Below are 23,041 nucleotides of genomic sequence, written 5' to 3'. Positions count from 1 at the left end.
TGAACTCATTTTTCTTTGCTATTATAAACTATACTGTCATAAACATCCTAGTATTTAAAATCTATGTGAAAAATGAGTAATTTCCTTTTACTAAATTCCAACCTGAATTACTGGAATAAAGTTTGGTATATTTTTAAGCCTCTTCGTATATATTGTCAAGTTCCCTTCCAGAAAGTTAAACCAATTAACACTTCGGCCAGAAAAATTGTACATGAAAAAGCCTACACTCCCACAGTGTCCAACAGAGTGCTCTTTTCTTAAATATTGAGTCAATCCATGAATAAAAATACATTTTTAAATTTTCTTTGTTTTTAAAATTAATGACTCTAACCTTTTTTTTTATATGCTTTTTGGTCATTTGAACTCTTTTTTTTTTTTTTTTTTTCCTTTTTGTGGTCCAAGGGACTGAACCCAGGAGCATTCTACTACTGAGCTAATACCCAGTCCTTTCAATTTTTTATGCAAGGTCCTGCAAAATCACAAAGGCTGACTTCAAACTTGTGATTCTCCTGCCTCGGCCTCCTGAGTTGCTGGGATCACAGGTGTGTGCCACCATGCCTAACAAGCCCCTTTTCATAAAATGTTTGTCTGTGTATTCATTCTGTGGTTTCCCATAAGGTGTTTTGACTTTTAAAAAATAAGATAGTAGCAAATATTTTTCCAGTTTTCTTTGTCAAAATCCTGAAGATTAAAAAAGTGTGATTTTTTTTATCATGAAAAATTTCTAACATATATAAAAGTAGAGAGAATATTATATCAAACTCCAATGCAGGGCTGGGGCTGTGGCTAGTGGTAGTGCACTCACCTAGCACACGTGAGGCCCTGGGTTCGATCCTTAGCAGAACGTAAAAATAAAATAAAGGTATTGTGTCCACCTACGACTAAAAAATATATTACCAAAAACCGCCCCCAAAACAAAAAATTCCAATGCACTCATCAACTCATAACCCAGATTCAGCAATTATCAACTCATAGCTAATCAGTTTTGTTTCATATCTGCCTCCCTTTCTCACTTTCTCCCTACATGAAGTTTTTTGGGGAGAGGGACAGTAAATCATATCATTTCATCTGTAAATATTTTGGTATAGAGACAACTGAAAATAAAGGTAGTCAAATCACCCATCCTTTCCCTTGTGGTTTCTATCTTTGGTATTAGGCTAAAAAAAACCCCACATTTTTATCTACATTTTTCCAGTTGTCTTTGGTTTCATTAAAACAGAAGAAAAAAAAAAAAAAAAAAAAAAAAAAAGCTTTGACCTTTCAGATCCATTAGAACTGAAACTTTTTCAAATATTTAACCAACTAAATAAGTTAGAGTATCCTTACAATCTTGAAACTTTCATTTTGAAACATTTTATAAGTAAAATACTTCTGCACAGGTCATTTTGGTGTCTCTATCTAGTCTTATGCTGGTATTATTATTTATTATTGTAAATTCCCTGGAACAACATTACAAGTCAATCTTACATTGTTTTAATGTGCAACTATCTAAAATTCTGAAAAAAAAAACAAAAAACAACTCTTAGTATTGCTGCCATGATATTGTTCACTAGTCCCTTAAAATTAGATTTGCAAGCTTAGCATATAAAAGGCTTCCCATTTTCCATTTTAAAATAATTTATTAAGGGATGTGGCTAGTGGTAGAACACTTTCCTAACATGATGGTTCAATCCCCAGCATCACACACACACACACACACACACACACACACACACACAAACACACACACACACAAAAGACTTGTGAAATAAAATTTTGGTTGTTATACCCAATCTAATCTTTGCACAATCTAATCTTTGCAAATCTTTGCACATTAAACACAAGTGATTAGAGAAATTACTGGAAATATAAGTCCAATCAATTATCTAAAATGTTTTGAGTTCTCATGATGTGCTAGGTATAAAATAATATTTGGTGATTGCAAAAGAATAGACAACATGGGCACAGTCCTATCTTTAATTCACCAATTCCAAATTCTGTGATCAATTTCAGGGACTCCAGGCCTGCTGTGAGGAATCCACGAATAGGTATTAGGACAGACCAGTCAGAAATGTAGGTTTGAGGACATAATCATCCATGGAAAGACCTAGTTATAGGATCTGTGAAAACACATTTTGATGGGTACTTGGTGTTTTATTTCTTTCAATCCTTATCTCTGCAGTGCTTTCTCAGCATTTTGTGGATCTCAGAGCTCCCTGAGCTAGGTTTCAGTGACCTCATTCACAGCACTTTGGATAAGAGCCTGAGGCTGAAAAACGTTCTGAGAAAAGATATTTTGCCTTCAAAAGCTTTCAGTTGAATGATGGATCTCTCACCCTAATTAATGCCATCAAAGATCCCTTGGAATAACCTCAAAGTATTATTTACCCTATTTTGAAATTATAAGTTTTCCTTTCTTTACATTTCATATGTGTTTAATAGATAACTCCTCAACTATTGGTTCCATCTTTAATGATAACTTAAATATTTTTCTATGTGTAAATAAGCAGGGTTTATCCATAACTACTGCACTGTTGATCAACAAAATACTCTTTCTTCCTGCTGGAAAGAGGTTAAGAATAATGTAAAAACTCTTTTGCTTCTGATTCTTCAATCAGTTAATGTTGCACTAGGTTATAAGTAATGAAACAACGACATTACCATGTCATAAAGAGATTCGGGTTTTTTTTTTGTTTGTTTTTGTTTTTTTTTTCATATAACAATAAGTCTAGACAAAGACAGGCCAGAGCTGGGCAGCTATTTAACAACACCATAAATGATCTAGAGTCTATCTTTCTGTACCACCAACTTCAACTGTGAAATTCAACCTCATGATTACAAAATGGCTGCTATAATTCTAACAGCAAAGCCTGTGACCCAAGCAAACAAAGGGAACAAAGGGAAAACGCATGGGGAAAAATCACAACTGAGTCTTGCTGTTAAGTCTGACTAGGGTTGGGGGTGTAGCTCAGGCGTACAGAGCTTGTTCAGCAGGTGTGAGGCCCTGGGTTCCAGTTTCAGTTCCATTCCCAGCACCACAAAGAACAAAGAAAATGTAGTCTTTCCAGAAGCTTCCCCTAGTGCTCTCTACTTAAAGCCTATTGGACAGAATTGTATTATGTGGTCTTCTCAGCAGGAGAGGCGGGGTGATTGTGCGTCTTAAATGAGAGTACTGTATCCAGAACAAAAATTTGTGTTCTGTAGGTAAGAAAGATGGGAAGGATATCACAATTCCCAGTCACTAAGGGTGACTTTGATATAAGCTTTGGACCACTTTTACTTTCTTCAAAACTGCAATAATACTGCCCACACCAGAAAGCACCAAAATTGCTACATTCAATAAATCACTCACTCATTCTTTATCAATTCAGTTAATATTCACTGAGCATCTCCTCTATGCTAGTCATGGCAGAAATAATGATGAACAAAAAGTAAAATAGGACAATGTGTCTCAGATTTCACTCAGACAATGAGATTGTTTTTAAGCATCAGTATCATTATCTTATGGTCCATAACAAATGGATAATTCTCTTTTATACTAATATAGTTTAAGTTTTATATATAATTCAAGATTATCTTGAGCAACTCAACACCCAGAACACTAACGTGGAAAACAGTTGAACATGCAATAAAGGGCCAATATTAAATATCAGAGACCAATATATTCAGCCACATGGTATATTATATAGTTCATCAATCCTGGCTGGTTTAGCAGGATACAGTTACTCTAGGCAGATGAACTTGTACCTTTGCATTACCCGGATCAACTCAGTGACTGACTCATGATAAATACCCAGTAAATACATTTGCTGACCTGAATGCAAACTTAGATCTCACTCTATCAGAACGATAAGAATTACAGAGAAGCTCTTTAAGGTCAAAGTGGATAGCTGGTTATCCCTGACCTTCGCATCTTGTAGGGCAAACTTGCTCTCTGTGCTATTACATTCAGGTTTCCCAGTGGAAATGTCAGGGCACACTGACATATTTGTAGTGGAGATGTTACAGAGGTACTGAAATACTGACCCTTTTAGTCCCTAGTAGCACATCTCATCTGAGTAGGTCACACAAACTACTGGTTATATTTGGCATGAAGCGAGAAAGGCTTGCTAGTTCTGTTCTATGGCCCAGAACTTTAGGATCTTAATTTAATACTCACACAAATCAGAACAGACATACGTCCTTCCTGGGGAATATGTGTTGTTTCAGTCCACTTTGGCAAAGATTCCTAGCAGGACGAAAATAAATGCCAGTCTTTCGTTTATCTGCTTATTTGTTGATTGATAATATACTGAATCATACCTCACAAGTCCTTTGTGAAAGGAGATAGGGTCTAAATAAATGTCTGTTGCTTTAACTTTGGAAGCCTTTTTTTTTTTTTAATATTAGGAATTGAACCAAGGATGCTGAGTTGCATCCCCAGCGCTTTTTACTTTGCATTTTGTGCTAAGTTACTGACACTCGCCTTGAATTTGCAACCCTCTGGCCTCAGTCTTCCAAGTGGCTGGGATTGCAGGTATGTGCCCCTAAGTACAGCATGAAGACTGTCTTTTCCATCAGCAGCACCATGATATGAACTTGAGACTCATCACAATCCCTTCTCATGACCCATGCACTGTTCAATCTTTATCAAAAGACGGGTGAGATGAGTGGTATTTGAAAAAGATTAGTCAAGGTTTGGTAGACAATCTTTGACCTCAGTTCTCAAAAATTTTGCCCTGTATTAGATTAGAAAGTATTGCTCTTGGCTGTCACCTTTGCTCCTCACAGAAACATCATCCTGAACCAGGATTCAAGACCTTCCTCAAGTTTCATGAGGAGTTTTTAAGACATGTTAAAACAAACAAAACCTGTTGCGAATCTTTTGCTGATACCCTAATTGTAAGGCACAATCTCATTTTTTGCAGTTCTAACACCTCCAGGTGCTGTGAACAAGAAAAAAATTACATATGTGTATGTTGAATACAGGAAAAAAAGAATCAAAGGAAAGTATACCAACATGTAGCAATTTACAAAACTTTTTTTTTTTTTTTTGGTACTGGGGATTGAACCCAGGGGCACTTAACCACTGAGCCACATCCCCAGTCCTTTTAAAATATGTTAGGGAAAGGGTCTAGCTGAGTTGCTTAGGGTCTTGCTAAATTGCTGAGGCAGGCTTTGAATTTGCAATCCTCCTATCTCAGCCTCCAGAGCCACTGGAACTACAAGCATGCGCCACCATGCCCAACTTACAAAACTTTTTTTTTTTTTTTTTAATTTTAAAAGGAAATCTAATCCTGTGAAGCTACAATTTGCTTTAGGTGAACAGTTTCACCAAGTGTGAATGACTTTAAAACAGACTTCAAATATGTAGTTTGAACAGCCCTTAAAAAAAAAAAAAAAAAAAAAAAAAAAAAAAAAAAAAAAAAAAACTTCAGGTTTAAAAAAAACTAAGTTTAAATAGTTCAGATATTTAAATATGTTTCAGTGAAATGTCGTTTTAAAACAAAGTTTTCAAGTTTACTGAAATCAGTACGGGTAAATTCATTTAGATGAGGGTGCTCAAAAGTCTCCTCCTATGAAAGTCACAACAACAAAAATTCTCCGCACACCTGTGATTTAAATCGCAGGTGGAGTGGAGATCCCGCTAACTTCTGAGCTTCTAACTGCCCTGCTGCCAGGCCAGGAAGGGGCATTCTGCCAATTCCCAAAAGAAAATTTAGGCCACCAAGGCAAGAGGGAAAAAGGGAAGTGCAGAGGCTGGATGAAATTGGCACCAGAGAACTCACAGTTTCAAGGTATGAGTTATATTTGGAAAAATCATTTAGAGGAGACTGCCAAGATTATAGTGAATTAAAATCATTTTAAGAAACCTTTCATGATTAAGACCACTTCAAAACCCTGACTCAAAACAATACTTGAGAAACTAACACTGTAAAAGACACCTATTCATAGAAAATCTACCCCACAAGAAACAGAAAGGACAACTTCACCAAGGTTTATTGCTAAATACATTACGGCCTTGTTACAATAGCCAACTTTAATAGCTACAGGGATGTACTAAAAGTGAAGTCATGTCCCTATAAAGGTACTACAAGTGTTGCTATACATGCAAAAACATCTGCATGAATAGGAAAACACACCCATAATTGTCCCATCTCACATCACCAGTACCGCTTATGGTGATGAGACAGGTTAGCACAGACACCAAGAGACAAACACTGAATTTTAATTCCTTTCCACTCGCTAATTTTGTTTTCAATAGATTCCCAAGAACCTCCATACGGCATAAAAACTTGGATTTGGGTGAGGGAATCCCAAGGGGAGGAGAGCGAGGGGAACACTCACTCATGAGTGACGGCTGTATCCCCCTCCCGGAACCAGCCCAGCAGCCGGGCGCCCCAGAGTTGCGCTCCAGCACGAGGCACGAGGACGCGCCCTCCAGGCCCGGGAAGGCGCCGCGCCCCCGCACCGCTGCCCTGGGCCGCCAGCGGGGAGCCCCGCCCTAAAAGCCGCCCTGAGCGTTCCGCGGGGGCGCCGCGGCGCGGTAACCCGGAAGCGGCGGCGGGCGTGCGGGAGCGCGGGCGGCGCGCACTGCCGGCCCTGGCCGCCGGCGGCTTTGTGTGCCGCGCGCGGGCCCCGGCCGCCCGCGCGTCGCCCGGGCCGCGGGGCAGCCGCTGACCCGCCCTCCCGCTCCTCCCTCCCGCCGCGGGCGGGCCGCAGCTGCCCTCCTTGCCGCGCCCGCGCGCTCCCTCCTCCCCGCCAGCCACCAGCCAGCCGGGCCGCCGGCGGGCGCCAGGCCGCCCGGATGCCTGAGCCAGGCCCCAGGATGAACGGCTTCTCGCTGGGCGAGCTGTGCTGGCTCTTCTGCTGCCCGCCCTGCCCGAGCCGCATCGCGGCTAAGCTGGCCTTCCTGCCTCCGGAGCCCACATACACTGTGCTGGCGCCCGAACAGCGCGGCCCCGGCGCGCCCTCCTCAGCCCCAGCTCCGGCCCCGGCAGCCGCGGCCCAGCCGGCGCCGCAGCAGCCTGAGGAGGGCGCGGGCGCGGGGCCCGGCGCGTGTAGCCTGCACCTGAGCGAGCGCGCCGACTGGCAGTACTCGCAGCGCGAGCTGGACGCCGTCGAGGTCTTCTTTTCGCGCACCGCCCGGGACAACCGGCTTGGCTGCATGTTCGTGCGCTGCGCGCCCTCCAGCCGCTACACGCTGCTCTTCTCGCACGGCAACGCCGTGGACCTGGGCCAGATGTGCAGCTTCTACATCGGCCTCGGCTCGCGCATCAACTGCAACATCTTCTCCTACGACTACTCCGGCTACGGCGTTAGCTCGGGCAAGCCCTCGGAGAAGAACCTCTACGCCGACATCGATGCCGCGTGGCAGGCGCTGCGCACCCGGTGAGCCCGGCGGGGGTCACCAGGCCTGGCTTGCAGCAGTAGGCAGGCGGGTGGGGGTCTCCTCGGCGGTCTGCAGGGAAAGGGCCCTCTCCTTTCCGGTTGTGGGCGAGTGGAGAGCCCCAGGTTGCTGAGGATTCGCATTCCGTCCCCATTCCTGTCCTGCTTTCACCCTCTTGGAAACCTACTAGCCCTCAGGTTGCTGGAGAGTTCAGACCCTGGGGCTGTGCAGGCTTTAGCACGCTTGGGTGCCGCAGGTCTTTGGGCTGGGTCTTTTGTGGCTCTGGCCACCCCAAGTAGCGGCGTGAGCAGAGAGAACCAACTTGGTTCGTGTTTAGTTTGTATGAGATGGCCATCAAGACTGAAGGTCCTTAGGCAGAAGTGACCTTGGGCAAGACGCATGAGTCTCTAGACTTCGGTTTCGGTCCCTGTGAAACGGGGCCAGATGGAATGGCCTCTGAGACTTTCCGACTGTGAAGTGCCCTTGGGAGCAAAACCTGGGCAGCATTGCAGGCAGCTGGAGGGTCGGATGGTATGATGAGTTTGCCTCCCAGTGGAGCAGAGCAGTTGGCACTGTTTGGACAATAAGTTAACTAGTGACCTGTCACCTTCTACGGAGTCTCAGTAAAAAGCCCAGGATGAGTTTGAATCTTACAGGGGTTGGACAATCTCTTGACCTTGAATTAGCACTCATAGAAGGATTGGGAAGCATTTATTGAGGGCCTTTTTACATACCAGGCACAACCTGGGTACAGGATTACCAGGCTAGACCTGGTAAAAACAAGCAGACAAAAACCTGAGTGTTGTGACCAAGTCAGGTAACGTTCTTGTATTCCAGTTTACATGTCTGTCACCTTTCCCACCTACCTCATAGCAGTGATGGTGAAGATACCTGAGGTCATGTCTATACAGAGGTTGGTTTTCTTCAGAGAAAAGAGTCCTCAGAATAAGCCCAGTAGGCACTGTTGTTGCTATAGACCTTTTTATAGTTCTTATCTAGAGCCTGTTCAACTCATAAGGATGGCCAGTGTTAATGATTTTGTTTCCATTTGTATTTATACATAGGTTCATTAATTACCCTTTGCCTCTCTGGGAAATGGCTTGTCCCAACAGGGAAGTACTTGCTTGTTCGTGTTCTGAAGTCCTGACAGGATGTCCTCATAGAATATATAACTTTTAGAAAATGGTTTAGGCAAATAGGAGTGTATCATATGCTTATGTATTGAGTCAGAATCTACAAGTAGTTAAAAGCCACCTGTTCAGGAAAGGGTTTCATAAGTATGTGTCAGATTGCTAGACTTTGCCATTGGCATAGATATTAAATGTAAGGTTTGTAGGCATTAGATCTTTTTTGAGTGAAACATAAAAATCCTACTTTGAGTAGATGACATTAAGAAATTTCTGTAGAATGTTGCTGCTATGTGTACATCTGCATTAAAATGAAAGATTTTTGCAAGAACCCTTTGCCCTGATCAGGTAGGTATATCAGTGTTGCCACATATGTGAGGCATAGTTACTTCGTGCAGCCTTCTATCATCTTTAGTTGAATTAAGAGACATTGTTTGGGATTTTGAATTTTGAATTATCTGATAGTATTCCCAAATTTTTTTCCATCTGATATTTCCAAATTTTGCTTGTGATTTATGTATGCAAAACCAGAACTCTCAACTAAAATAGGTTAGAATTTAGTGGCTAAGTGAGAATCTTAAATTTGAAGAAAACTTACAAGTCCTCTGGTCCTGTCCTTTTGAAACTTTGTGATCCTGCAGTAAAAAACCCATTTTACATTTTAAGCACTGTGCTACATATTTAAAGTGAATGTTTCATAAAACAATGTTTTTCCTTATGGATGATTCACATAGAAGAATGTGTTGTGTTCTTTTTTTTTTTTTTTTTTTTTTTTCACTTAAAAAAGGAAAGAAAAAGAATGCTGGTTGTAAACTGTTAGATGGATTTCCCAGCTTACACGTGGATCCTGCTCATGTCTACCCACCTCATTTGAAAGAATGATAATCTCACCAGCAGTAGGTCTCTTGGCTACTGGTTTAGAAATCTCTATTCTATACCTTGTGGTAATATGTATCAGGTACATATATGTGTCTGAGTTGTTTTATGATTGTAGATGTTACCTGACTCCCAAACGTAGGCGTCTCTTATGCCTTTCCTCAGTCATTCCTCTCTGCTTGTTTCCTATGGTTTTTCTTTAATCTGACCTTGAATATACCCATTTGCTGTCCTTTTACAGCTCTGTTCAGGTATTGGCATGTGTCCATGGTTAGAACCTCCCCCTCCCACTTGAACCCCCTTCTCTTCTGTGGGCTCTGACCTCCTGGTTCTGGTATTGCTCAGAACACTTATTGGAGAGCTTGCCTTATCCTGAATCATCTCTATCTCAGTCCTTAGATTATTCCTCCAGGGACTGTGCTTTGCAGCCCCCAGAGTACCAGGCTGAGTACTTTGCCTCCTTTCTAATATTCATACCTGGCCCTTTGAATATGCCCTAGTATGCTGAGACTACTCCATCCCAACTAGATCCTAATTTGTATTCCCTGTGCACCTGGCACTCAGGCCCAGTGCTTGCATTTACCACTGTTTGCTACATCTGTTACTTAATTGTATCCCCATTCAATTCATAGTTCCTTGAGGAAAGGGACTCTCTCTTGTCTTCTCTGTTGACAGCAACTGGCAAAAGTGCCTTCAAATAAAAGGCACTCATTAAATATTCGTTCAATGAATTGCATGTGATGGGTGCCCCATCAACAAATGGAAAACATTTAAATTTTCTTAAACATTTAAAATTTCTTAAATTTCAAAGTTTAATCCTATTTTACCTTCAGAGTTTAATACCCATAGGTACAACCATAGATAAAAAAGGGGTTCAAATGTAATTAGCCTTAGGTATGATCTACTTTGTGCCCATCATCTTAGTGTTCGTGTAACATTGAAATGTTGGCATTGAAGAACAGGGCAGCAGGTGACTTGCTAGCACAGTAGGTAAGGCATCAGACTTATAATCTGAAGAGAGCAGCAGTAACCCTTCACTTATCTTGCTCCCGACCTTATATCCATTACCTGTCCATGCGGTTTCTTGTCATGCTTAGTGAGTTGCCCAGCCCCCAGTGGAGGACTTGAAACATGAGTGCTCTTCAGTGTGCCAGCCCCTCGAGGGGGCAATGAATGAATCCCCTCAAGAGACAGTTAAGATTAAGGTGTGCAAGTAATTTACAATAAGGGTTTCATGAGGCAAGAAAGATGATATGCTCTTTGACCAATAAGATGATTATTTTAAGGATTCAAACCATTACTGAGAAAGGTTTAGAAAAGAGGTAGAGTTTGAAGGAGCCAGAAGTGAGGACTCAGTGTAGAATAAGAAAGGAAGGAGGGGCAATAAACTGAAGCATTATGGACACTGCCAAGATTAGTACGTTTTACATTTGCCCTTTATCAACACACTTTTAAAGTATGTTGCAAATGGCAAACAATCGAGGGCATGAATTGCAATCACTTAGAGGTAGGTGTTTGTGGAAAAAGCACTGTAAAATTCAGGACTGCCTTACTGGAACCTTGTGGTGTTGCATGAATCAGGGAAGTAAAGTGATTAATCTGTGTTGGTCAAGGAGAGAACACCTGGGTTCAGCCCCCTCGATGCACATCCTTTGAGGATGTCTTCTTGGACTTGAGCAGTTGTAGACTGTGCAGAAATGGGACTGTGATTCAAATGGGAAGGAATCAAGCTGGTTTGAAAGTATAAACCCAAATAAGCAAACAACCCAGAGAATGAGATATAAAAGCAGGCAGAGAGCGTTTGAGCCCAGACATTTTAATCTGGAGAAACAGAAAAGTAGAGTATTTGTGATTCAGTTTGTTATTGATATTCACTGATGTCATCTGCAGAAGTCATCTTTGAAACTTCTGTTTGATATAGTTTCCAAAGACTGTGGAGGCAGAGAGAAAGCAAATGCAAAGAGAGGAAGATAAATAAAAGACTGTGCCTAGGTGCAAAAGGCAAATTACCAAAGACTTAATATTTCATTCTTTTGTTCATTTGACCAACAGACCATTAACCATTAAATACACATTTTAATAGTACTGTGCTTGTTTCACACTGAAGGTTCTCTTTGAGTATCATTAATCCCAAACTCTTTCTTTCTCTTCCTTTCCTCCCTCCCTTCCGTCCTTCCTTCCATGAGAGAGCAAAATGGAAGCATTTTGAACTCATACATGTTTTGCTATTTTATAACTTTCATGTCTGTAATTCACAGCATCTGTGACTGGGAAATTCGTGTCCCCTGAAGGCTGTAGTGGCCATAGCCTGAAATGTGGTCCTTGGAAGCACCTTCTGTTGGTTGTTAATGGTGTTTATGGTTGCCACTCTTAGGGTGGAATTGTCCTGAGAATAGCAAAACTTGCCTTTCCTGGGCATGTTGAAGGCATAACTTCCTTGTTCTCAATTTTCTCAGAGGAATACTCTGGTGCCATAAAGGAAGAGAGCCTAGGATTTCTACTTGCCTTTGATCAGGACAAGAAAAACAGACATGTTATGAGTACTATTTGATATAAGGTGAAAGCACAATGATATCTGTAAAAAGGAAATGTAGTCCCTTGGTATCCATAGGAAGTTATTTCCAGAACCTCTTGTGTATATCAAAATCCACAGATGCTCAAGTCCCTAATATGAAATACCATAGTATTTGCATATAACCTGTGGGTATCCTTCCATATACTTTGAATCACCTCTAGATGACTCATAACACCTAATGCAGTGTAAACACTATATAAATAGTTGTTATGCTATATTATTTAGGGAATGATGACAAGAAAAAAAGTATATGTGTGTTACATTTACATACACATATACATTTTTTATTTTTCAAGTATTTTCAATCCTTGGCTGGTTGAATCTGCAGATACAGAACTTGCAGATATGGAGGAGTGACTAGCAGAATGTTGGTTTGCATTTCAAGATGGTTAATATGAGAATATCCATTGGGAAGAAGGTGACTCTTCCTAAGAACAGACCTGATGACATGTAAGTAGGGCTGGGCGCAGTAGCGCCTGCCTGTAATTCCAGTGACTCAGAAGGCTGAGGCAGGAGAATCACAGGCTAGCCTTGGTACTTAGTGAGATCCTATTATACAATAAAAATTTAAATGCTGGGGGTGTGGCTAGGGGTAGAGTGCTTCTGGGTTCAGTCCCCTGTACCAAAACTAAACAAATGTAGACTAACCATCTTTGGGGGTCAGCTTAGAGCCCTTTTCTTGGGCCTTTCTTCTCTTCCTCCCTGACTTCTCAGGCTCCCCATCATGCAGATTTTGTTCCTATTAAGGAGTCCTAGAATCTGAGCTCTTGCCTCCACCCCACCAAACTTACTCACCCATGGTTCTATTTTGAGGGACTTCACTTTTGTCCAGTAATCCAGTTGAAAAAGATCTGAAAAAAACTTCCATTTTCTGTGTTAATGGGCAATAACTCTTTGATGTGTTCTCTTCTAAGCACATTTGCTTTTATTTAGGGAACTCTTGCAGACTGTCTAGACTAAAACTCACTTTTAAATCTCTAATGGTGCAATAGCACATTGGTGGAAGAAGCATTTTCTTTTTCCTTGCAGAAGTAAATTATATCATACTGTCCTGTGGTTACTTAGAACTTACCTTTAAGGTCAATCACTCCCTTCTGCTGCTGTCCCTCCTCACCCTCTCTCCAAATTGAGTAACTTCTTGACTGATCAGCATTGATAATCCCATTTAAGACTTCAAAGACTGACTTTAGGGATTGTATGGTTCCCTTTGGTAGCAAGTTTACTCTCTCTCTACTGACTTTTGCTTAGGTTCATGTTGAAGTTATAAATATGCTTCCCTTTAAGAATCCTGTTGTATAGGAATCCAAAATCTCAACACAGAAAAACATAGGAGATTGTTATTTGAATCAATAGGATAACAAGGTGATTTGTTTGTAGGTAGTTTAGTCAGCTTTTGTGACCAAAATACCCAACATGAACAATTTAGAAGAGGAAAAGTTTCTTTGGAGCTCACTATTTCAGAGGTTTAATTCTTTTTGGCTAACTCCATTGCTCTGGGTCCAAGGTAAGGCAGAAAGCATCATGGCAGAAGGGCCCAGCATAAGAGCGCAGCGCACTGCCTCCTTCACAGTGGTGTCAGAGCAGAGAAAGGGAAAGGGGCTACAGGAAAGATGCACCCATCCAGGGCATGCCCCAGTGACCTACCTCTTCTAGCCTTGCCCTACCTAACAACAGTTACCACCTAGTTAGTCCATTCAAAGCAGGATGGACTAATTGGTTACATCTCTCACAGTTCAATCATTTCACCTCTGAACATTCCTGCAATAACAGGAATTTTGGGGAGGACACCTTATATATAAACCATAACAATAGGGTTGATTCAAATAACATGCTCCCTGATTTAATCTAGAAGATACAATGTACATAGTTAGTGACAGAACCTTTTGAATTAAGGAAATTCTAACTCCAGCACTCCCACTAACTCACTAAGTCAACATTTTAGTCCATCTGTGCTGCTGCAATAGAACACCTGACACTGGTTAATTTATGAAGAACAGAAATTCTTTGCTCAGAGTTCTAGAAGCTGGGAAGTCCAAGGTCAAGGTGCTGATAAGTCTGGTGTCTGGCAGGGCCTCTGTTGTAGCTTCTAGGATAGCATCATGAAGACTGCATCTTCTTCCTCAAGTGGCATAAGAGTGGAAGGGTGAGGGAGGGAGACAGGCAAGGAGGGGGCCAGACTTGCCCTTCTATGATGAACCCACTGTGCAGTGAAACATAGTCTATTCATGAAGGTGGAGCCATTGTGGTCTAATCCCCTCTTCATAGTCACACTTTTTACCCCTGTAGAAATGGGAATTATATTTCAGTGTGAGTTTTGGAAGAACAGACATTCAGACCATAGCAGACATCTTTAACAAGGCACTTCACACTTTTGGTCTCCACATTCCATTATGTTTTTGTGTGGAGCAGGAGTCGGGGGTTACTGGGGATTGAACACAGGGGCACGTAACCACTGAGTCACATCCCCAATCCTGTTTTGTTTTTTATTTTGACATAAGTTCTAGTTGAGTTTCTTAGGGCCTCGCTAAGTTGCTGAGGCTGGCTTTGAACTTCCACTTCTCCTGCCTTAGCTTCCCGAGCCTGGGATTACAGGCATGCACTGCCATGCCTAGGTATTCCATTGTTTTAAAACATGGAAAATGGGATATAACCCAACTACAAGACTTCTGAGGTGCCTTCTGTAGGTTTGTGGTTTTTTGACTTTCAGGGGACACTCTTAATACTCTTTGAATTTGCATTTGCTTGTTTATCAGTTGAGGGGTTACTGGGATAGAACCCAGGGGTGAAGTACCACTGAGCTACATCGTCCTCATCCTTTTGTATTTTGAGGCAGGGTCTCATCAAGTTCCCCAGGTGGGTTTTGAACTAGCAATCTTCCTGCCTCATCCTTCATGGTAGCTGGGACTATAGGTGTGTGCCACTGTGCTGGGCTGAATTTACTTTTCTTGACTACACTGAGAAACTTGGAAGATTTAATCTGGTTCAGTGGATCTCATCCCTGGCTATTCTTTACAATTTCTCAGGTTAATTTTTTTAAAGTGTGTGATCTGTGTGTTTGTGTAGTCAGAATTGAAACATCCAAATGCTGATATACAAAGACTGGCCCTCATTATAACTGGTTAAGAGTTGAAGCAAAGGGGCTGTTAATGCTCTTTGGTGGCTAAGATCACTCTAGAATAAACCATATGAGGAGGCAGTAATTGAAAAGGAATACACATTTGTATTTGTGAGTGTCCCCAGAGACTCACGAGGAATGCAGCTGGGATCCTGGAAACCCTCCACTTCTCTAGCTTCCTTTGCCTGGGCTGGCTCAATGTCTCTCATATCCTTTTCCCTGCCTGCCTGTCTGTTGCTCTTTCCACAGACAAGCCTTTATGTTGATGCACCTCCGGTTGTCCCCCTCTCCCCATCCCACCCCACCACCATCCCCACCAGACTTCCCTCTGACTTGGCTGCCTGGGGCTGGCTTCCTTCATGTTCTGTACCCTTCCTTGGTTCACCCTTGTACCTCTAGGTGACACCTGATGCTAAAGCAGTCTAAAGAAGTATGGCTCACCACGAGCAGGTGAGCACGTCCAGAAGCCTCTGCTACGCTGGCCCTTCTGTAGGTCACATCACCTCCTCTGAAGAGATGCGGGGGCCGTGAGAATTGGTTGTGCCTGCCACTTAGCCCCTATATTGTATATGACACAGAGTTCCTTCTGACAGGAGAGCCTCAACCACAATTAATTGTTTAAACCAGGTCAGTAGAACAGTGAACATTGCCCTTTTGTGATCACATGCGTGGGCACCCATTGGAAGCTTCGGAGCCAAGACTAACAAAATAGGTCTCTCCCTTTTGGTGCCTCTTCTCCTGCCCCACCATACATGCACTCTCCACCTTGGGGCTTTTAAAAGTGACCTGTGATGTGGACACAATTCTGAACAACCTGTAGGGCAGGGAGGACAGGGCAGTTTTTGGGTAAAGAATGCAAGAGAAGGCCAAGAGCTGAGACTGCACTGTGCAAGTGAATCTCTATGTGATTCAGGTTAACTATCTAGGGTGTGAAATGATTTAATGATTTATTTCTTCATTTAGATGATTTTCAGCTAGAATTGGTTTCCAGCTATAACTGGGTTACCAGGCAAGGTCATTTCAAGGGTAATCTGGGGAGGAACATTCTCTGCAGTTCTTACTTCTCTGCGATCTGTTTTGTAATGAAGGGCACAGGATTTAGATCAGACAGATCTGGGTTTAAGTCCTGCCCATGCCAATTTATTAGTTGCTTGACATCAGGCAAGTGTCCTAACCTTTTCAGACCTTATGTAAGATAATAAAAATAATGATAAGGCAATAATAATCTTAGTGCAGCCGCTTCATGTCAGGCGTTTAACACATTGCATTCCACACAGTAAGGGCTCAATGAATGGCTTGTATGTTGCAGTTGTTGCTCACACTGTAGGAGCTGTAATAACCACAGGCTCAGATCAAGCTGAAAACCAGATGCTAGGGCACAAAGAGCCTGAGATGTTGCTTCTTTCCCCATTGTTTGTAAGTAGAAACACCCTGGCACATAGAGGAACAGTAAAGATGTTTTGGTTTTATGTGCAGCTAAGGAGAAGGAAGTTCTTTGAATTCAGTTGCTGTGTCCTCGAGAGCTTTGGGGATTGATTGCATTAGTATAAATCTGATAGTACTTCATCTACCAAGGTGTTTATATCCCCAAAGGAGATCTTTAAAGGAGAGGAAACCCTACCTGTAATCTAACACCTGCAATTACTTTGCAAACCATTCTGTATCTGCTCCCTCCCCTTTTCTGTGTCCAGGTTTGGCTCTGGGATTGGACCGGAAACCAGAGGCTTCTCTCAGGATGGGGTCAGGAGTGACAAGGGCTGGCAGTAAAACCCTGTCTCCTCTGCACCAGTCAGAACATTCTGGTTGCTCTTTACTAATAGGACAGCCTTGATCAGATAGAACTGTACTGTTTTCCCAAAAAGGTCAGCAGACCTGAATCTCATGCTTGCTTTTAAAATATGCATGTTCCCATGATGCCTTGCTCTTTAGATTCAAGTGGAGTTTTCAAGACTCTGTAATGGAGCTCATTGATAACTTCCACATTATTGATTCACTTTAGAGTGTTAAAGGACCATGGCACCATGGTGAAATTGGAAACCTGTTTCCAGGAAGTCTAGGTCATTCAGATCCAGTGCTCTGTCTAGTAGTTAACTGTTATGTATTAGTTACATGCTGACTCATTGAGAAAAGCCCATCCCCAAGACTTCTTGTTAACAGAATACTTTGGAAATTTTCAAAGGAAAAAGTAACACAAAGAACCTCCAATATGGGTTATTCATTTGTTTCTTTTACTTTACTTGCTTAAATGGTTTCAACAAAATCTGGGCAGTTATTCAGTGGGGGCGGGGGGTGTAAAGTAAGCTCATATTCAGAATATATCCACAGAGAGTGAGTTTCTAGACATTAAATATAACTCTGCTAGCTAGAGCCAGCCTCGTCATTGTGGTTGATAATTAAGACAGTCCAACTTATCCAGAGCCGTCTTTAGTGATTGTCATGGACATAACAACCTGTGCAACAGTAATTATGTTGACTGCAAAGGTCTGTGATACCAGAACAAGATTTTTGTGTGCTGGTTGACATTAAAAATTTTATTTATTTGTATTATTGTAGATAACTCAAGGATATTTCAGATTCTCTGGATTGCCATGATGCTGAACTATTGCTATTGTCCTTATAACTTTGTAAAACTTGTACTATTTCAGTTTTGACATATCTGTTATGAAAGGACTATTCACAGACTAATTACTTCTAAGCACATTTTATGTTGTATAACTAGGCTGGGTGAAATAAATAAGTTTAAAAAATAATATGTACTGTCATATAGTTAATTGGAATAAATTCATTTTTTCCTACTAGACACTTCAAAAAAATCCTGTAAATATAGATTAGGCACATATTAAGCTTAAAAGGGAGGAATACAATGGTTTGGGCTGTCATCTACTCCAGGTGACTTCCCGTCCCTGTCTCTGTCCTTGAAGCTTAATAGGAACTTGTAGCCCAAGGAGTCTGTCTATCTCTAGATCATGCCCACTGGACAGTCCTGCCATACCGTGGGTTCAGTGCACTGTGAACACAGCTTTCTCTTTTGTTGACATAGTGCTTGCTTCCATTTACCCACACTCCAAGTTAGAGGGCTCTTTGTTGCCTTCCCTCTTTTATTCACATACCTGAATAGACCCAAGTTTCTATGGTTTTTCCTATGAATATTTTCTTTTTCTACCTTCTTTCTTTGATCTAGGCCCTCTCAATCTCCCTGCCTCACATTCTTCTCTATATGGTTTACCCAGGCCCTGGGGGCAGGCTTAGGTCTGCTTGACTGCCATTGCTCTCTGCTTCATCTCAGCCCCAGGAGCAGAAGCCTGGCACATGATGAGCACTTTTTGAAAATTTGTTGAGTAAACAAGTGAATAAATTGTTAGGCCCAGAGTTCACAAACTTCTGTGTAAGAATTACCTGGGCGAGGTGGTGCGGGGCTTGTTAAAATAGATGCTGGGTGAGGTCCTAAGTAATTTGGTGAGACCCTATCTCAAAATAAAAAATGAGAAAGGGCTGCGGATGTGGTTCTGTGGTTCAGAGCTCCTGGGTTCAAACCCCAGTACCAAAAAAAAAACAAAAAACAAAAACAAACAAACAAAAAAACAAAAAAAAAAAAGAACAAGGCCCCATCCACAAAGACTATTAGAGCAGGTGTGGAACAGGCCCTGTGTGAAGGGTGGTTCCTCTGTATTTTAGGAGCACTGGGACATGTAAGCTCTTGAGGGAGGCAGTTAGAGTACTCCATGGTGACTCATGGTTGTGTATTACCCCCTCTGTGAAATTCACTGTAATTCTCCTTCCCTGGTGTAACAGCATGCTTGTAAAACTTGTAGTCCATATTGCAGGGCTTTTTGAATTTTATTTTGAAGTAAAATCTACTTTTGTAAACATATATGGATATTATAAATATAATATACAGTTCCTTTAAAAACTATTTTTAGCTGTGGTTCTCTAGGATATGGTTGCATACTCCTCAAAGATTTGTACAACTGGATCGTGATTTTCTTTACTACTCCACCTTCTGTTGTCATCCTGTGCAATTTAAATATTCTGGGATGTGGAGATGCTATTCAGCAACTCTGCCTTGCTATCTTTGCCCCCTCCCTCATTATCTTCTTCCTTCACTCTGCACCACTGTGCTCCATACCTGTGGCCTCCCTTTATGATCACCTGTAACACTCTACTTCTAGGATTTTGAATTCTCAAAACCTCTTTCTGACTCACCTCATCTCCTGTTGGTTCTGGTTATTAACAAATGTATCAGTTGCCCTCTGTGGGCCAGCTCTTCTTCCAAAATAAAACAAACAGAATTCCTGTTCTTGCAAAGTTTCCATTCACAAATGCTGATGATGAATCATAAATAATTTTCATATAAATGAGTTTCTTAGAACCTGGCAAGTGCTGCAGAGAAACAGAACAGCAAGGTGAGGGGGCCACTGGAGAGGGTCTTAACCTATGCTTTGCATTTTAAAAGGTTGGTCAGGATTTGCTTCATCCAGAGAATGATACTTATTTCAAAGCAGTAAGAGACTAGCTGTGTGTAGGAAAGGGCTAAGAGATAAAGGTTCTGGGGAGGAGTATGGTTGGCAGATTCAAAGAACATAAGGAAACCAGGGTGGCCAGAACAGGGCAAGTAAGGGCTGCAGAGGTCAGGAAAATAATAGGAGATGATGATGAGAGTAACTGAGGGGGTCTGCTACCTACAATATTACAGACCATTGCAAAGACTTTGGCTCTTAACAGCATGAAATGAGCACCCTGGGAGGACTTTGGGAAGTGAAAAGACATGATTTGACTTAGGGTTCAAAAGGATCACTCTGTATTGTGTAAATGATAAATTAGAGGGGCTGGCGTGCCTCTGGAAGAAGGAAGGAGACCAATTAGAATTGACCGCAGTATGTTAGGTGAGAGATAATGGTGGCTTGGACCAGGGGTCCATAGCAGCAGTGGTGAAGAATGCCTTAGTTGTGGGTGTATTTTAAAGAGAGAACCAACAAAACTGTTGATGCAAAATGGGGAAAGGAGCCATCAAGGATGACTGTAAGGATATTGTCTTGAGCAGCAGGAAAGCTGGCCTTGCTGTTCATTGAGACAGGGAGTGCTGTGAGTGGCTCTGGTTGGGAGCTCAGGGCATAGTTCAGGAGTAGGGCTTTGGGTCTGTGGAGTTTGAGATGCCCATCTCCACCTTTAAGTGGAGATGTAGAAGAAGCTATAAAACTTAAGTCTATGTATTAATAGTTCAGGATCGAGGTCTGGGCTAGAGATAAATTTGGCAATTGTCCCTTCAAAAAGAAAAACTATGAAACCAAAAATAAACTTGAAAGGATTAGCAGTTTTGCTGGGTTACACCTCCTTCTGCCCCTGTCCTTGCCAAAAGTCACCCTGTGGAAGCTTTCTGAATTCCTCATCTGGTTCCCTGGCATCTGTGATTTGTGTTTCCATCTGACCTCCAGGAGCCCAGTGTTTGGAGGATCAGGTGCTTCTATGAATAGTTGAATGAACGATTTCTTTCTTGCTAGGAGGGTGCTCCTTGGTGTCAGTGGGCCCAAGTGGTGGCTCTTTGGTCAGTCTCTGTGCCTAGAGAGCAATGGCTGATTTTCCTGTGATCTCAAGCACCCAGGAGAATAACCGGACACAGCCCAAGTGTGATTTTCAATAGAAGGATGTCCTTGCTCTGGTGACCAGCAGCACGCTTTTAGAGATTTCTTCCTTACTACTTGCTTCCTGGTTGCCACTGGATTATTTTTTAAAAAACCCTCATACTTACCCAGCATGCCCTAATGTTCCTTGTTGTATAAAATGTAAGAGACCATAATTACTTTTGCAGATTGGGTATGATGAAGATTCCAGTTTTAATTTGCATAAAGCCTCCTCCTGCCTGTCTGTTTCCCTGTATTTCCTCTCTGAACTGAAAATGAAACAACAGTTTCTTGGGAACTTATTTTGCAGGCATCTGGATCTTCTGTAATCCATTCTTTTCTTATTTTTGTGTTATTCTTTCAGCTTCACACTTACTAAAGAACTACAGAGTTAATTAACGAGCACCCAAACAATAGGAGTCTAAATCTCTTAGGAGTTGTCCATTCCATCACAACTCTTTTCTGAAAAGTGCTACTTAGAACAAAAAACTGCCACCTGTATATTTCTGAAAGAAAGAAAAATTATACCTTGTCTAGTCTATGCTCTTTACATGGAGTGCCTTCTCTGACTGTCACCTGCTGTCTGGAGTCTGTACCATTCACATGCCCACCGCGCGGAGCCTTCTCAGCAGACAGGCTTCCCTTCCTTCATTCCCATAGCTCTGGTTATGTGTCTGTTCTAGCTCTTGTCATCTGGTCCTTTGGTTAGTTATGACTATATCTGATTCATCATCACTCAGGTATCTGTTATAGACCCAGCTTCTTGCTGAAGTTTTTCTCCAGGGTTGAGCATGAATGTGTAACCTACCCAGGTGATGAGGACTAGGGAACCACATCCTGCTATCCAGTCCCTCTAATGCCTGACTTTCCTCTCAGAAAACAAAGCTTACTTTCTTTGGAAAATCCTTACCTGTTCATGGGACCATTCAGGAAAGGTGACCAGAGTATATAGAGAAGAGGATGGCATTGGTCTTTCTTGTGGGAGGAGTGTGTGCAGGTTCACCTGCTGTCAGGGCACTGCCCCATGTCCTCAGGATGGTATCCACAGCCATCACATTCAACAATTTTTGTTGTTGTTGTTTAATATTTGGGAAAGGTGGTTGTGGTTGGTATTATTGAGGGTATATTTAAAGTGTCAGTTGACAGTATTAACAATGAAGGGATTTTACAAGAGGGTTTTCTAGTTGGGTGCAGTGGTAAACAACTGTAATCCTCTCTACTCTGGAGACTGAAGCGGGAAGATGGCAAGGTCGAGGCCAACCTCAGCAAATTTGTGAGACCCTGCCTTAAAATTAAAAAATAGAAAGAGCTGGTGATGTAGCTCACTGGTAGAGCACTCGTGGGTTCAATCTTCAGTACTGGGGAAAAAATGAAAGAAAAGACGGGGGAGGGAAAAGGGAGGTTCAGAAACTGAAATCAATTTCCATGTGCATATGAGTGTGTCAGGATGAACCCAATTACTATAACCATAAAGCTCTAATAAGAAAAGAAGGGAGGGAGGGAGGGAGGACAGAGAGAGAGAGAGAGAGAGGAGGGGGGGAAGAGAGAGAGAGAGAGAGAGAGAAATGGAAGGAAGGAAGGAAGGAAGGAAGGAAGGAAGGAAGGAAGGAAGGAAGGAAGGAAGGAGGAAGGGGAAGTGGGGGAGGGAGGAAGAAGGAAGAAAGGAAGAGAGGTTTCTGTTTGTAGTTTCACTGACTGCCAGTGTATGGCTTCATCTCCTCAGATCTCAGGTCTGCACACTCCTTTTTACCTTGCCATGTTGTTTATTAATAACAAACAAACAAAAACTTTATTATGGAAAATCTCAAGTTATATGCAAAGTAAAAACGTTATGAAAATAAACCCCATGATATTAGCGTCCATCTTCAGCAGTTTATTAACATTCTGCCATGCTTGTAGCATCAAGCGCTCCACTCATGCTTCACACCAGCTGTTGTTACTTTGTGTAGGTACTGGGGATTGAACCCAGGGGTGCTCTACCACTGAGCCACGCCCCCCAACCCTTTTTATTTTTTATTTTGAAACATGGTCTTGCTAAGTTGCCAAGTCTGGCTTTGAACTTGTGATCCTCCTGCCTGAGCCTCCTGAATAACTGAAATTATAGGTGTGGGACACGACTGACTTTTTTTTTTTTAAATGTATAAGCGCTGAAATGCCAAAATTATAACTGATTTCCAGCAATCTCTTTTTACCACCCATCCAGCACAGGGCCTGCCTTCTTACATGGTAGGAACAGTATTATACCATGATTGGGGCATGGCTTGCAGTAGGAAAACAGAAGGGAAACAGTAAGTAGATTTAATACCATATATCAAAGGAAAGTCACTAGGGTCTTCTTTTTTTTCAGCATCTGTCCTGTAAAGATATATAAATGGTTGATTG

The 23,041-nt window shown here is 42.0% G+C and overlaps 1 protein-coding gene and 1 long non-coding RNA gene across 2 annotated transcripts in view; both read left to right on the top strand.

Moving 5' to 3' along the window:
* Positions 1-6,493: 6,493 nt before the first annotated feature.
* The window catches only part of ABHD17C (abhydrolase domain containing 17C, depalmitoylase), a 51,914-nt gene continuing 35,366 nt past the window's right edge, over positions 6,494-23,041 (top strand). Inside the window, exon 1 of the mRNA XM_079123714.1 lies at positions 6,494-7,350. Coding sequence (XP_078979840.1) covers positions 6,767-7,350 — 584 coding nt within the window. The 5' untranslated portion in view covers positions 6,494-6,766. The remainder of the gene's footprint in view (positions 7,351-23,041) is intronic.
* LOC306651652 lies at positions 7,357-21,820 on the top strand. The gene is made up of 2 exons (XR_013761168.1): positions 7,357-20,496; positions 20,540-21,820. It is a non-coding gene; the product is annotated as an uncharacterized lncRNA (long non-coding RNA).

Source organism: Sciurus vulgaris, assembly GCF_902686455.1.
Source record: "Sciurus vulgaris genome assembly, chromosome: 2".
Lineage (NCBI taxonomy): Eukaryota > Metazoa > Chordata > Mammalia > Rodentia > Sciuridae > Sciurus > Sciurus vulgaris.
The sequence above is the reverse complement of the archived record's forward strand: the minus strand, read 5'-3'. Positions and strand labels throughout refer to the sequence as shown.